General features: G+C 44.5%; 1 protein-coding gene across 1 annotated transcript; it reads right to left on the bottom strand.

Moving 5' to 3' along the window:
• Positions 1–11,380: 11,380 nt before the first annotated feature.
• On the bottom strand, positions 11,381–17,628 carry LOC129839247 (CMRF35-like molecule 3; the record flags this gene model as incomplete). Its single annotated transcript, XM_055906554.1, has 4 exons — positions 11,381–11,671; positions 13,083–13,228; positions 13,668–13,811; positions 17,289–17,628. Coding segments are annotated over 4 exons (921 nt in total), but the record flags the coding sequence as incomplete, so codon positions are not given.

The raw sequence follows: 17,628 nt of genomic DNA, 5'->3' as shown, positions 1-17,628 counted from the left end.
GCAGTGTGGGAAGTGTTGGATGAGAGCGAGAGGGAAAAGGATACAAGGTAGTGGTCGGAGACTTGGAGGGGAGTTGCAATGAGGTTAGTGGAAGAACAGCATCTAGTAAAGATGAGGTCAAGCGTATTGCCTGCCTTGTGAGTAGGGGGGGAAGGTGAGAGGGTGAGGTCAAAAGAGGTGAGGAGTGGAAAGAAGGAGGCAGAGAGGAATGAGTCAAAGGTAGACGTGGGGAGGTTAAAGTCACCCAGAACTGTGAGAGGTGAGCCGTCCTCAGGAAAGGAGCTTATCAAGGCATCAAGCTCATTGATGAACTCTCCGAGGGAACCTGGAGGGCGATAAATGATAAGGATGTTAAGTTTGAAAGGGCTGGTAACTGTGACAGCATGGAATTCAAAGGAGGCGATAGACAGATGGGTAAGGGGAGAAAGAGAGAATGACCACTTGGGAGAGATGAGGATCCCGGTGCCACCACCCCGCTGACCAGAAGCTCTCGGGGTGTGCGAGAACACGTGGGCAGACGAAGAGAGAGCAGTAGGAGTAGCAGTGTTATCTGTGGTGATCCATGTTTCCGTCAGTGCCAAGAAGTCGAGGGACTGGAGGGAAGCATAGGCTGAGATGAACTCTGCCTTGTTGGCCGCAGATCGGCAGTTCCAGAGGCTACCGGAGACCTGGAACTCCACGTGGGTCGTGCGCGCTGGGACCACCAAGTTAGGGTGGCCGCGGCCACGCGGTGTGAAGCGTTTGTATGGTCTGTGCAGAGAGGAGAGAACAGGGATAGACAGACACATAGTTGACAGGCTACAGAAGAGGCTACGCTAATGCAAAGGAGATTGGAATGACAAGTGGACTACACGTCTCGAATGTTCAGAAAGTTAAGCTTACGTTGCAAAAATCTTATTGACTAAAATGATTAAAATGGTACAGTACTGCTGACGTAGGCTGGCTAGCAGTGGCTGCGTTGTTGACTTTGTTTGAAAGTGTAGCTGGCTAGGTAACCTCGATAGCTGGCTAGGTAACCTCGGTAACTGGCCAGATAATTAGTCTAAACTACACAATTGTCTTAGATACAAGGACAGCAAAGACAACTATGTAGCTAGCTAACACTAGCTAGCTAACACTACACTAATCAAATCGTTCCGTTGTAATGTAATAGTAATGTAATAGTTTCTACAGTGCTGCTATTCGGTAGAAGTTGGCTAGCTAGCAGTGTTAGCAGTGTTAGCAGTGTTGACTAGGTAGGAGAACGGCAGCGCGGCGGACGAAAATAGCTGGCTAGCTAACCGAAAATTACTCTAGACTCCACAGTTATCTTAGATACAAGGACAGCAAAGACAACTATGTAGCTAGCTAACACTACACTAATCAAGTCGTTCCGTTGTTCCGTTGAATGTAATAGATTCTACAGTGCTGCTATTCGGTGGCTAGCTGGCTAGCTAGCAGTGTTGATTACGTTACGTTACGTTAAAAGGACGAAAATAGCTGGCTAGCTAACCTAGAAAATCGCTCTAAACTACACAATTATCTTTGATACAAAGATGGCTATGTAGCTAGCTAAGATCAAACAAATCAAACCGTTGTACTGTAATGAAATGAAGTGAAATGTGATACTACCTGTGGAGCGAAGCGGAATGCGACCGGGTTGTTGAATGCGGAAGTCCTCTCCAGTACCTTCACTACACCCTACACTACTCCTGTCACAGTACCTTCACTACACTACTTCTGTTACATTACCTTCACTACACCCTACACTACTCCTGTCACAGTACCTTCACTACACTACTCCTGTTACCGTACCTTCACTACACCCTACACTACTCCTGGTACCTCAGTTTGCTCTCTCGGTGGTGTTTCAGGTGTTCTACTCTTCCTCTTTCTCTACATGTGCAGACACACACTGACAAACACACACTACACAGACACACACTGACAAACACACACTACACACACACAGACTGACAAACACACACTACACACACACAGACTGACAAACACACACTACACACACACACACTGACAAACACACACTACACACACACACACACACACTGACAAACACACATTACACACACTGACAAACACACATTACAAACAGACACTGACAAACACACAGTACACACACACACACTGACAAACACAAACTACACAAACACACACTGACAAAAACACACTACACACACACACTGACAAAACACACACTACACACACACACTGAAAAACACACACTACCCACACTGACAAACACACTACACACACTGACAAGCAAACACTATACACACACACTGACACAAACACACTGCACACTACACACACACACGGACAAAAACACACTACACACACATACTGACAAAAACAAACTACACACACACACACACACACACACACACACACACACACACACACACACACACACACACACACACACACTGACAAACACAAACACACAAACACACACTACACACTGACAAAAACACACTACACACACACAGTGACAAAACACACACACACTGAAAAATACACACTACACACCCACACTGAAAAACACACTATTCACACTGACAAGCACACACTACACACACACACACACACACACACTGACAAACAAACACTACACACACTGACAAACACACACTACACACACACACACTGACAAAAACACACTACACACACACACACTGGCAAAAACACACTACACACACACACACAGCCAAACTGTCACGATCATGTTGACATGAACGAGAGGACCAAGGCGCAACATGATTTGGATACATCTTCTTTTTAATAACGACGAAGATGAACACGACACACTATTACAACAATAACGAAAAACAACAAACGATCGTGAAAACTTCAAACGTAAGTGCACACACAAACTACTTACGTTGAACTATACATATACACAAACAATGACCCACAAACAGCTAAAGCCCATGGCAGCCTTAAATATGGCTCCCAATTAGAGACAACCGAAATCAGCTGTCTCTAATTGAGAACCCATTCCGGCCACCATAGACTTTCCTAGAACTACACCCAACATAGACACAGCTAGACACATACACTCAACACCAAACCATAAACTACACCAAACACCCCCTCTACCATATAATACCCCAAAATACACACATACCCCATGTCACACCCTGACCTAACTAAAATAATAAATAAAACAAATAATACTAAGGCCAGGGCGTGACATAACCCCCCCCTTAAGGCGCGAACTCCGGACGCACCAACACATAGTCTAGGGGAGGGTCTGGGTGGGCTTCCTTCCACGGCGGCGGCTCCGGCACTGGTCGTGGTCCCCACCCCACCATAGTCATAAGGGGCAGCACCGGGATAAAGGGCAGCACCGGGATAAGGGCCAGCACCGGGATAAGGGGTAGCACCGGGATAAGGGGCAGCACCGGGATAAGGGGCAGCACCGGGATAAGGGGCAGCACCAGGATAAGGGGCAGCACCAGGATAAGGGGCAACACCAGGATAATGGGCAGATCCTGGCTGGACGGCTCATGGCTGGCTGACAGATCTGGCTGCTCATGGCTGGCTGACGGATCTGGCTGCTCATGGCTGGCTGACGGATCTGGCTGCTCATGGCTAGCTGACTGATCTGGCAGATCCTGTCTAGTTGGCGGCTCTGGCAGATCCTGTCTGGTTGGCGGCTCTGGCAGATCCTGTCTGGTTGGCGGCTCTGGCAGATCCTGTCTGGTTGGCGGCTCTGGCAGATCCTGTCTGGTTGGTGGCTCTGGCAGATCCTGTCTGGTTGGCGGCTCTGGCAGATCCTGTCTGGTTGGCGGCTCTGGCAGATCCTGTCTGGTTGGCGGCTCTAGCGGCTCCTGTCTGACGTACGGCTCTAGCGGCTCCTGTCTGGCTGGCGGCTCTAGCGGCTCCTGTCTGGCGGACGGCTCAGTAGGCTCATGGCAGACGGGCGGCTTTGCAGGCTCATGGCAGACGGGCGGCTTTGCAGGCTCATGGCAGACGGATGGCTCAGATGGCGCTGGGGAGACGGATGGCTCAGATGGCGCTGGGGAGACGGATGGCTCAGATGGCGCTGGGGAGACGGATGGCTCAGATGACGCTTGGCAGACGAGCAGTTCAGGCATCGCTGTGCAGACGGCAGACTCCTGCCGGCTGAGGCGCACTGTAGGCCTGGTGCGTGGTGCCGGGACTGGTGACACCGGGCTAAAGGCACGCACTTTCAGGCTAGTGCGGGGAGAAGGAACAGGGCATACTGGACCCTGGAGACGCACATTAGGCCTAGTGCGTGGGGCCGGAACTGGTGGTACCGGACTGGAGACACGCATCTCAGGGCTAATGCGGGGAGCAGCAACAGGATGCACAGGACTCTGGAAACGCACAAGAGGCTTAGTGCGTGGTGCCGGAATTGGTGGTACCGGGCTGGAGACACGCACCATAGGACGAGTGCGTGGAGGAGGAACAGGGCTCTGGAGACACACTGGAAGCCTGTTACGTGGTGTAGGCACTGGTGGAACTGAACTGGGGCGGGGAGGTGGCGCCGGAAATACCGGACCGTGCAGGCGTATTGGCTCCCTTGAGCATTGAGCCTGACCAACCTTACCTGGTTGAATGCTCCCCGTTGCCCGACCAGTGCGGGGAGGTGGAATAACCCGCACCGGGCTATGTAGGCGAACCGGGGACACCATGCGTAAGGCTGGTGCCATGTAAACCGGCCCGAGGAGACGCACTGGTGGCCAGATATGTAGGGCCGGCTTCATGACATCCGGCTCAATACTCAATCTAGCCCTGCCAGTGCGGGGAGGTGGAATAACCCGCACCGGGCTATGCACACGTACAGGAGACACCGTGCGCTCTACTGCGTAACACGGTGTCTGCCCGTACTCTCGCTCTCCACGGTAATTACAGGGAGTAGGCGCAGGTTTCCTACCTGACTTCGCCACTCTCCCTTTAAGCCCCTTCCCAAGAAATTTTTGGGGTTTTCCCACAGGCTTCCTACCGCTTCGTCGTGCTGCCTCCATTCGCCGGTATCCCTCCTCGCACTGCGCCAGAGAATCCCAGGCGGGCTCCGGCACTCTCCCTGGGTTGATCGCCCACCTGTCGATCTCCTCCCACGTAGTGTAGCCCAGATCCTTTGTAGGTTCCTTTTCCTGCCTCCTAGCTAGCTCCTCATATCGCCGCCTCTCTGCTTTCGCTGCCTCCAGCTCAGCTTTGGGGCGGTTATATCCTCCTGGTACCTCCCGGTCTAAAATTTCCTCCCATGTCCATGAATCCTTGCATTGCTCCTGTTGCCGCTGGTCATGTTGCTTGGTCGTATATAGGTGGGTCATTCTGTCACGATCATGTTGACATGAACGAGAGGACCAAGGCGCAACATGATTTGGATACATCTTCTTTTTAATAACGACGAAGATGAACACGACACACTATTACAACAATAACGAAAAACAACAAACGATCGTGAAAACTTCAAACGTAAGTGCACACACAAACTACTTACGTTGAACTATACATATACACAAACAATGACCCACAAACAGCTAAAGCCCATGGCAGCCTTAAATATGGCTCCCAATTAGAGACAACCGAAATCAGCTGTCTCTAATTGAGAACCCATTCCGGCCACCATAGACTTTCCTAGAACTACACCCAACATAGACACAGCTAGACACATACACTCAACACCAAACCATAAACTACACCAAACACCCCCTCTACCATATAATACCCCAAAATACACACATACCCCATGTCACACCCTGACCTAACTAAAATAATAAATAAAACAAATAATACTAAGGCCAGGGCGTGACACAAACAAACACACACTACACACACAGACAAAAACACACTACACACTACACACACAGACAACAACACACTACATACACACACACTGACAAACACACACTACACACACACACTGACAAAAACACACTACACACACACACACTGACAAAAACACACTACACACACACACACTGACAAAAACACACTACACACACTGACAAAAACACACTACACACACACACACACTGATAAAAACACACTACACACACACACACTGACAAAAACATACTACACACACACTGACAAAAACACACTACACACACTGACAAACACACACTACACACACACACACACTGACAAACACACATTACACACACTGACAAACACACATTACACACAGACACTGACAAACACACAGTACACACACACACACACTGACAAACACAAACTACACAAACACACACTGACAAAAACACACTACACACACACACTGAAAAACACACACTACCCACACTGACAAACACACTACACACACTGACAAGCAAACACTATACACACACACTGACACAAACACACTGCACACTACACACACACACTGACAAAAACACACTACACACACATACTGACAAAAACAAACTACACACACACACACACACACACACACACACACACACACACACACACACACACACACACACACACACACACACACTGACAAACACAAACACACAAACACACACTACACACTGACAAAAACACACTACACACACACAGTGACAAAACACACACACACTGAAAAATACACACTACACACCCACACTGAAAAACACACTATTCACACTGACAAGCACACACTACACACTACACACACACACACACTGACAAAAACACAATACACACACACACTGGCAAAAACACACTACACACACACACAGCCAAACAAACACACACTACACACAGACAAAAACACACTACACACTACACACACAGACAAAAACACACTACATACACACACACTGACAAACACACACTACACACACACACTGACAAAAACACACTACACACACACACACACTGACAAAAACACACTACACACACACACACTGACAAAAACACACTACACACACACACACTGACAAAAACACACTACAAACACACACTGACAAACACACACTACTGTCACTATTAAAAACTTCTTGTCAATACTGGGGCGCTGTTTTCACTTTGGAAAAAATCGTGCCCAAATTAAACTGCCTCGTACTCTATTCTAGATAATACAATATGCATATTATTATTACTATTGGATAGAAAACACTCTCAAGTTTCTAAAACTGTTTGAATTATATCTGTGAGTAAAACAGAACTCATTTTGCAGCAAACTTCCATACAGGAAGTGAAAAATCTGAAAACGAGGCTCTGTTCCAGGGCCTGCCTATTCAATTGCCTTATATTTATCGATATGCATGCACTTCATACGCCTTCCACTAGATGTCAACAGGCAGTGGAAGGTGGAATGGGGTGTCTAGCTTGATCTGAGGCCGAACAAGAGCTTTTGGAGTGACAGGTCTGGAAATGTCTTTGTCTTCTCTGGCGCGCAAAGTACCTCGACATTGTCTTCTGATAAGCGTTCGGTTTACACGGCGAATATCTCCGGCTCTGATTTTATTTGATACATGTGATAATAACATCATAAAGTAGGTTTTTTCAACCGAGTTTTATCAGTTTATTCAACGTTTATTGGGACTTTTGGAATTTTCCGTTCTTTGCGCAAAGAGAAGATGGGCATGTTCGCGCCACATGGCTAGCTAAGGTTGCTAAATCGACAGAAGAAATGGACATTCTAAAACCAAACAACGATTTATTCTGGACCAAGGACTCCTTGTACAACATTCTGATGGAAGCTCAACACAAGTAAGAAAACATTTATGATGTTATTTCGTATTTCTGTGTAAATTGTTGAGTCCTATTCTCCGCCGTGTTGGTGAGTGCTGTCTCACAATAACGCAAGCTGTACGTTATGGTAAAGTTATTTTTAAAAATCTAACACGGCGGTTGCATTAAGAACCAGTGTATCTTTCATTTGCCATACAACAAGTATTTTTATGTAAAGTTTATGATGAGTTCTTTGGTCAGATTAGGTGAGTGTCCAAAATAGCTCCGGACATTCTGGGGAAATGTTGTTACATATTCACAATGTATAACCACGGTTTGCAGCTCTAAATATGCACATTTTCGAACAAAACATAAGTCTATTGTATAACCTGATGTTATAAGACTGTCATCTGATGAAGTTGTTCAAGGTTAGTGATTAATTTTATATCTTTTGCTGGTTTTTGCGATAGCTACCTTTTGCGGTGAATAAATGCATTTGTGTGTTTGGCTATTGTGGTAAGCTAATATAATTCTATATTGAGTTTTCGCTGTAAAACACTTAAAAAATCGGAAATATTGTCTGGATTCACAATATGTTTATCTTTCATTTGCTGTACACCATGTATTTTTCATAAATGTTTTATGATGAGTATTTAGGTATTTCACGTTGCTCTCTGTAATTATTCTGGCTGCTTTGGTGATATTTTTGATGGTAGCTGCAATGTAAAACTATGATTTATACCTCAAATATGCACATTTTCGAACAAACATAAATGTATTGTATAACATGTTATAAGACTGTCATCTGATGAAGTTGTTTCTTGGTTAGTGACTAATTTTATCTCTATTTGGTCGGTTTTGTGATAGCTACCTATGCGGTAGAAACATGGTGAAAATATGCGGTTGAGTCTTTGGCTATTGTGGTTAGCTAATATAAATACATATTGTGTTTTCGCTGTAAAACATTTTAAAAATCGGAAATGATGGCTGGATTCACAAGATGTTTATCTTTCATTTGCTGTATTGGACTTGTGATTTCATGAAAATTATATTATATGATATCCCTGTCCCGTTAGGCTAGGCTATGCTAGTCAGCTTTTTTGATGAGGAGGATCCCGGATCCGGGAGGGTGATGAAGTAGAGGTTATTAAACCCTTCCTTAAACAGAAACTGTGGATTGATGGCAGCATTCCTTCGAAACTGAAAGCGCGAATCACCACATTGAATCGACTAGAAACATGACCGAATACAAATGGTGTAGTTATTCCCTCCGCAAGGCAATCAAACAAGCAAAGTGTCAGTATAGAGAGAAATTGGAGTCGCAATTCAATGGCTCAAACATGAGACGTATGTGGCAGGGTCTACAGACAATCACAGATCAGTGCCACCGACATGGCCCGCTACCATAGACTGTGACCTCTCCTTCTCCGTGGCCGATGTGGGTAAAACATTTAAACGTGTTAACCCTCACAAGGCTGCTGGCCCAGACATCATCCCTAGACGTGTCCTCAGAGCATACGCCGACCAGCTGGCTGGTGTGTTTACGGACATATTAAATCAATCCCAGTCTGCTGTGCCCACATGCTTCAAGAGGGCCACCATTGTTCCTGTTCCCAAGAAAGCTAAGGTAACTGAACTAAATGACTATCGCCCCTTAGTGCTTTGAGAGACTAGTCAAGGATCATATCACCTCCACCCTGCCTGTTACCCACGACCCACTTCAATTTGCTTACCGCCCCAATATGTCCACAGACAATGCAATCACCATCACACCGCACACTGCCCTATCCCATCTGGACAAGATGAATACCTATGTAAGAATGCTGTTCATTGATGCCAGCTCAGTATTTAACACCATAGTACACTCCAAACTCAACATTAATCTTGAGACCCTGGGTCTCAACCCCGCCCTGTGCAACTGAGTCCTGGACTTTCTGACGGTCTGCCCCCAGGTAGAGAAGGTAGGTAACAACATCTCCACCCCACTGATCCTCAACAATGGGGCCCCACAGGGGTGTGTTCAGTCCTCTCCTGTACTCCCTGTTCACCCATGACTGCATGGCCATGCACGCCTCCAACTCAATCATCAAGTTTGCAGACGGCACTACATTGGTAGGCTTGATCACCAACAACGACGAGACGGCCTACAGGGAGGAGGTGAGGTCCCTTGGAGTGTGGTGTCAGGCAAATAACCTCTCACTCAACGTCAACAAAACAAAGGAGATGATCATGGTATTCAGGAAACAGCAGAGGGAGCACCCCCTTATCCACATCGACGGTACAGCAGTGGAGAAGGTGGAAAGTTTTAGGTTCCTCGGCGTACACATCACGGAAAAACTAAAATGGTCCACCCACACAGACAGCGTGGTGAAAAAGGCACAACAGCGCCTCTTCAGCCTCAGGAGGCTGAAGAAATATGGCTTGTCATCTAAAACCCTCACAATCTTTTACAGATGCACAATCGAGAGGATACTGTCGGGTTGTATCACCGCCTGTTACGGCAACTGCACCGCCCACAACCGCAAAGCTCTCCAGAGGGTAGTGCGCTCTGCACAACGCATCACTGGGGGGAAATTATCTGCCCTCCAGGACACCTACAGCAACCGATGTAACAGGAAGGCCAAAAAGATCATCAAGGACAACAACCACCCGAGAGACTGAAAAACAACTTCTATCTCAAGGCCATCAGACAGTTAAACAGCCATCGCTAACATAGAGAGGCTGCCGCCAACATACAGACTCAAATCGCTGGCCATTTTAATAAATGGATTTAATAAATGTATCACTAGTCACTTTAAATAATGCCACTTTAATAATGTTTACATACCCTACATTACTCATCCCATATGTATATACTGTATTTTATACCATCTACTGCATCTTGCCTGTGCCGTTCTGTACCATCACTCATTCATATATTTATATGTACATATTCTTAGTCCATCCCTTTACATTTGTGTGTATAAGGTAGTCATTGTGAATTTGTTAGATTACTTGTTAGATATTACTGCACTGTCGGAACTAGAAGCACAAGCAGTTCGCTACACTCGCATTAACATCTGCTAACCATGTGTATGTGACCAATAACATTTGATTTGATTTGACTACACACACACTGACAAACACACACTACACACACACACTGACAAAAACTCACTACACACACACACACACACTCAAGCACACACACACTAACACTACACATTAACATTGTTTTAAACATTTTGATAAGTTTTAATGAAAAGCTTAAAAAGCCAAGTGTATGTACATATACAATAGATATGTAAATCTCAAAGGTACAATGGACTATTATGGCTTTACTGTCTTCATTATTTTAACAGACAAAATTAAGCCAAGATAATGACAAAACACATAGTTCATATTTACACGAGTATTTACAAAAATGTTGGTTGACTTTCAGAAAATCTTGAGATTTTAAAACCAGATGGGTAGTTCATGTTGTACAAATCAAATCACATTGTGATTGTCATTGTCTTTGTGATGTCACTTCCAAGATGGCGGAGCTGTGGTGACAACTCTTCATCTCTCTACGGTCCCAAGTGGCATCCTATTCTCATTGGAGGACTATATAGGGCTCTAGTTAAAAGTAGTGCACTATATATGGAATAGGGAGCCATTTGGGACACATGCCTTGTATTTTGGTATTTTATTAGGATCCCCAGTAGCTGTTGCAAAAGCAGCAGGTACTCTTCCTGGGGTCCAACATATATACTGTATACTGTAGATCCTATAGTCCTCCATTATTCTGGGTAGCTGGGCTGTAGAATGGAGGGCATCTTATATCATCTTTGCGGCAGCTAGTGTTAGCATAGATGTCACCGTGTGGGAGACCGGTGGCTTGGCCAGCAGGGTGGGTTGTAGAGGCTTGGCCAGCAGGGTAGGTTGTTGGGTCTTGGCCAGTGCGGTAGGTTGCAGAGTTGGTAGGTGAATTGACAGTAGAGTAGACTGAAGAGATGACCACAGGTAGTGTGTCTGTATGTCTGTCTGCCTCTCTGATCTCCTCATACACACAGTCAACCTGCATACAGAACCAATGACAATAGATACATGTTCAGATATGAAAAGAAGTGAAGCCCCTCAACCATGAACAACATGTTAGCCACTGTTTTCTCCATGTAATGATAAAAAGCTACAGTACAATCCCACTAGAACAGGGGTGGGGGACGTCCGGCCTCCGGGACATATACGGCCTACGAGACTGTTTGATCTGGCCCCCGAGCCAATTCATAAATCTTTTTTTGTAAATAAAAAAAGCTCTAGACGTTGTTTTTGCACATGGAAATATGCTCGCACGGTTTTACGGACTGAAGGATGAAGTAAAACAATTAATGGCGATGAAGGGAAACCTGTCGCGGAACTGAGTGATGACAAGTGGATGTTTAATTTGGCCTTCATGGTGGACATAACCAAGTATCTGTCTAAGTTGAACGTCAAGCTCCAAGGGCCGAACCAGCTTCTCAGCGATCTGCTGTCAAACGTGAAATCGTTCGAAGCAAAATGAAAGCTGTGGCAAGTCCAACTAGAAAGGGGTAACACAGTGCATTTTCCTACTCTGCAGGGACAAGAGCCTGAGATGACGTGGGAATATGCCGGTGAACGTGGAAAGCTCGCCAAGGCATTTTGTGAGTGGTTTAAAGATGTGAAAAGTAAACAACTGGAATTGAACATATTTGCAACCCCGTTTAACGTCGAACCAGCGGATGTGCCGGATGGCCTACAACACAAAGTCATTGAGCTGCAAAGCAACGATGAGCTCAAAGCCAGGTACAACAACCTCCTTCTCCTTGAGTTCTACAAAATGTACGTTAGCGCTGAGCAGTTTCCTGTTCTGAGGAGACATGCACTTAAATGTGCATCTGTGGTCGGGACGACCTATTGCTGTAAGGAGTTATTTTCCAAACGGACTCTTGCAAAGACTTGATTCCACTCAAGACTGACTGACACAGACCTGGAAAACCAGCTGCGAGTAGCGTCATCTTCGTCATCTTCACTGCCAGCTGACATCAAACGCCTCAACAAAGACAAGCAGTTTCAGCCATCGCATTAGAGGTGAGTTTCAACAAGTAATCATAATAACAACAGCATTATATACAATACTAATACTTATTTAAATAGGAATAAACTTTTCTCAATACTCAAGAACACAAGAAACATCGTATAAATCATATTAACTATAAAACCAATGTCAGTGATTTAAAGTCACATTAAAACATGAATAAATCAGAAAATTGCCTTTAATAATATGGCCCCCAAATTAATTAATAAATATCCAAACGGCCCTTGATGGCAAAAAGGTTCCCCACCCCTGCACTAGAGGCTGTAGACTCACACACTCAACCCTTAGATGTTAAGTGTACCACCTCCCTGTCTATCACCTCTACACTACAAGTTATTATGGACAAACACACACACACCCCTGTGTCTCTCACCTCTCCAGTAGGGTCAGGTTGTGTGTTGGAGGAGACTGGTGGTGGTGTTCTCCTGGTTCCTCTCCTCTGTCTGTAGAACAGGAGCAGGACCAGTCCTAACACTGTCACCTTGGCTACCAGACCAATACTGGTCCACACCATCAGACCTGACCACAGACAGGAGGAGAGGCTTTACAGAGTACTGTATATATCATAGATACCATCAGACCTGACCAGACAGGAGGAGAGACTTTACAGAGTACTGTATATATCATAGATACCATCAGACCTGACCACAGACAGGAGGAGAGACTTTACAGAGTACTGTATATATTATAGATACCATCAGACCTGACCAGACAGGAGGAGAGACTTTACAGAGTACTGTATATATCATAGATACCATCAGACCTGACCACTGACAGGAGGAGAGAGTTTACAGAGTACTGTATATATTATAGATACCATCACACCTGACCACAGACATTAACATATTGTATATAGTTGTTTCCGTCTATATCATCTGATAGCCTGATAGAATTATATAACATCATATTAAAGTTGTCTGAATGTGATAGAATGATGGAAGTGACAGGTCCATCACACCTGCTCTCTGAGAAGGACCAACACTGATGTCTCCAGATGGCAGGAAGGTTGTGGAGAGGTCAGAGGATGTTGTGGAGAAACTTGGGAGGGTTGTAGAGACATGTGGTCTGGAGGTGACAGTTGACGGTTTAGGAGTGGGAGGAGCTGCGTGTAAAAATAAATAATACTTTAGCTTTTCTCTCGCTGGACGTACAGTGCCTTCAGAAAGTATTCAGACCCTTTGACTTTTTCCACATTTTGTTTCGTTACAGCCAAAAAATGTCATCCTCAGCAATCTACACACAAAACCCCATAATGAGAAAGTGAAAACAGGTTCTTAGAAATGTTTGCAATTAACCTGTCTGGCACCAGCGTTCCGCTAGCGGAACTCCTCCCACATTCCACTGAAAAGGCAGAGCGCGAAATTCAAAAGATATTTTTTAGAAATATTTAACTTTCACACATTAACAAGTCCAATACAGCAAATGAAAGATACACATCTTGTGAATCCAGTCAACATGTCCGATTTTTAAAATGTTTTACAGCGAAAACACCACATATATTTATGTTAGCTCACCACCAAATACAAAAAAGGACAGACATTTTTCACAGCACAGGTAGCATGCACAAAGCCAACCTAACTAACCAAGAACCAACCAAACTAACCAAGAAACAACTTCATCAGATGACAGTCTTATAACATGTTATACAATAAATCTATGTTTTGTTCGAAAAATGTGCATATTTGAGGTATAAATCAGTTTTACATTGCAGCTACCATCACAGATACCATCAGAAATAGAACCGAAGCAGCCAGAGTAATTACAGACACCAACGTCAAATATCTAAATACTCATCATAAAACATTTCTGAAAAATCGATGGTGTACAGCAAATTAAAGACAAACATCTTGTGAATCCAGCCAATATTTCCGATTTTTTAAGTGATTTACAGCGAAAACACAATATAGCATTATATTAGCTTACTACAATAGCCTACCACACTACCGCATTCATTCATCAAGGCACATTAGCGATAGCAATAGGCACGTTAGCGATAGGGAATAAACCAGCAAAATATATTAATTTTCACTAACCTTCATAAACCTTCATCAGATGACAGTCCTATAACATCAGGTTATACATACACTTATGTTTTGTTCGAAAATGTGCATATTTAGAGCTGAAATCAGTGGTTATACATTGTGCTAACGTAGCATCTTTTTCCCAGAATGTGCGGATATTTTTATGACACTCCAACTATTCTGACCAAATAACTATTCATAAACGTTACTAGAAAATACATGTTGTATAGGAAATGATAGATACACTAGTTCTTAATGCAATCGCCGTGTTAGAATCCTAAAAATAACTTCATTACAACATACAGCTTAGGTATAGTGAGAGAGTACCCAAAATCTGGGCGCAAACTACTAGTACAACATGTTCGACACATATATGAAATAGCATCATAAAATGGGTCCTACTTTTGATGATCTTTCATCAGAATGTTGTACAAGGGGTCCTTTGTCGGGAACAATCGTTGTTTGGATTTAGAATGTCCTCTTCTCCAGTCAATTAGCACGGAAAGCTAGCAAAGTAGCGCGAAGCTCTCCTTCCTGAACAAAGGCACACAACGCAACACGCCTAACGTCCCGAATAAATTTAAATAATCTAATAAAACTATATTGAAAAAACATACTTTACGATGATATTGTCACATGTATCAAATAAAATCAAAGCCGGAGATATTAGTCGTCCATAACGACAGCTTATCAGAAGGCAAAACCAGGTCCCTTCACGCGCTCTCCAGAAAACAGGAAACTGGTGACACGTCATGCCGAGAGCTTTTATTCGACCCCAGATCAAGTTATACACTCCATTTCTTCTCTCACTGCCTGTCGACATCTAGTGGAAGACGTATGAAGTGCATCTATACTAATAAATATCAAGGACATTAATAGGCAGGCCCTAGAACAGAGCATCGATTTCAGATTTTCCACTTCCTGTCAGGAAGTTTGCTGCAAAATGAGTTCTGTTTTACTCACAGATATAATTCAAACGGTTTTAGAAACTAGAGAGTGTTTTCTATCCAATAGTAATAATAATATGCATATTGTACGAGCAAGAATTGAGTACGAGGCCGTTTAAATTGGGCACGATTTTCCCCCAAAGTGAAAACAGCGCCCTCTGTCCTCAACAGGTTTTAATCTAAAAAATAAAATAAAGAAATTACATAAGTATTCAGACCCTTTGCTATGAGACTCTAAATTGAGCTCAGGTGCATCCTGTTTCCATTGATCGTCCTTGAGATGTTTCTTCAACTTGATTGGAGTCCAACTGTGGTAAATTCAATTGATTGGACATGATTTGGAAAGGCACACACCTGTCTATGTAAGGTCTCACAGTTGACAGTGCCTGTCAGAGCAAAAACCAAGCCATGAGGTCGAAGGAATTGTCCGTAGAGCTCCGAGACAGGATTGTGTCGAGGCACATATCTGGGAAAGGGTACCAAAACATTTCTGCGGCATTGAAGGTCCCCAAGAGCACAGTGGCCTCCATCATTCTTAATTGGAAGAAGTTTTGAACCACCAAGACTCTTCCTAGAGCTGGCCGGCCGGCCAAGCTGAGCAATCGGGGGAGAAGGGCCTTGGTCAGGGAGGTCACTCTGACAGAGCTCCAGAGTTCCTCTGTGGCGATGGGAGAACCTTCCAGAAGGACAACCATCTCCGCAGCACTCCACCAATCAGGCTTTTATGGTAGAGTGGCCAGACAGAAGCCACTCCTCGGTAAAAGGCACATGACAGCCTGCTTGGAGTTTGCCAAAAGGCACCTAAAAACTTGCAGACCATGAGAAACAAGATTCTCTGGTCTGATGAAACTAAGATTGAACTCTTTGGCCTGAATGTCAAGCGTCACGTCTGGAGGAAACCTGGCACCATCCCTACGGTGAAGCACGGTGGTTACAGCATTATGCTGTGGGGATGTAAGCTAAGTACAGAGAGATCCTAGATGAAAACCTGCTCCAGAGCGCTTAGGACCTCAGACTGTGTGAAGGTTTACCTTCCAACAGGACAATGACCAAAAGCACACAGCAAAGAACGCAGGAGTGGCTTTGAGACAAGTCTCTGAATGTCCTTGAGTGGCCCAGCAAGAGCCCGGATTGAACCCGATCAAACATCTCTGGAGAGACCTGAAAATAGCTATGCAGCAATGTTCCCCATCCAACATGACAGAGCTTGAGAGGATATACAAAGAAGAATGGGAGAAATTCCCCAAATACAGGTGTGCCAAGCTTGTAGCGTCATACATAAGAAAACTCAATGCTGCAATCGCTGTCAAAGGTGATTCAACAAAGTACTGAGTAAACGGTCTGAATACTTATGTAAATGTGATATTTAAGATTTTTTATTTGATAAATTAGCAAACATTCTAAAAACCTGTTTTTGCCTTGTCATTATGGGGTATTGTGTGTAGATAGATGAGGGGAAAAAACTACTTAATTCATTTTGAATAAGGCTGTAACGTAAACAAATGTGGAAAAGTCAAGGGGTCTGAATACTTTTCAAAGGCACAATAAGACATTAAGCCTAAAAACAAGCGTTTTGAATTTAACAAGGCAAATGTGATTGTGTTCACTTACCATCTGTAACTGTTAGATGCACCTCTTGGTATGTGTCTGGGCCATATCTCTCCACTCCACACCAGTAGGTACCAGAGTCTGTCTTCATCAGGTCCTTGATGGTCACATAGAATACATCTCCCTTGTCTTCTATACTGTATCTACCTTGAGTTACAGTCTTGCTTCCCTTCGTTTCAACCAGAATGTCTTCATCAGAACATGTCCCATTGCAGAAGTATTTGTTGTTGGTCCCTGCCCAAGTGAACGAGCAGCCGAACATCACTTGTCCTCCCACCACCACCTCCTTAGTGACATCTGACTCCACAACACACAGAGCTGTCAAACAGAAACACACAGTACT

The sequence above is a fragment of the Salvelinus fontinalis genome, chromosome 40, assembly GCF_029448725.1.
Source record: "Salvelinus fontinalis isolate EN_2023a chromosome 40, ASM2944872v1, whole genome shotgun sequence".
Taxonomy (NCBI): domain Eukaryota; kingdom Metazoa; phylum Chordata; class Actinopteri; order Salmoniformes; family Salmonidae; genus Salvelinus; species Salvelinus fontinalis.
This window is presented reverse-complemented; position numbering and strand designations above follow the sequence as displayed.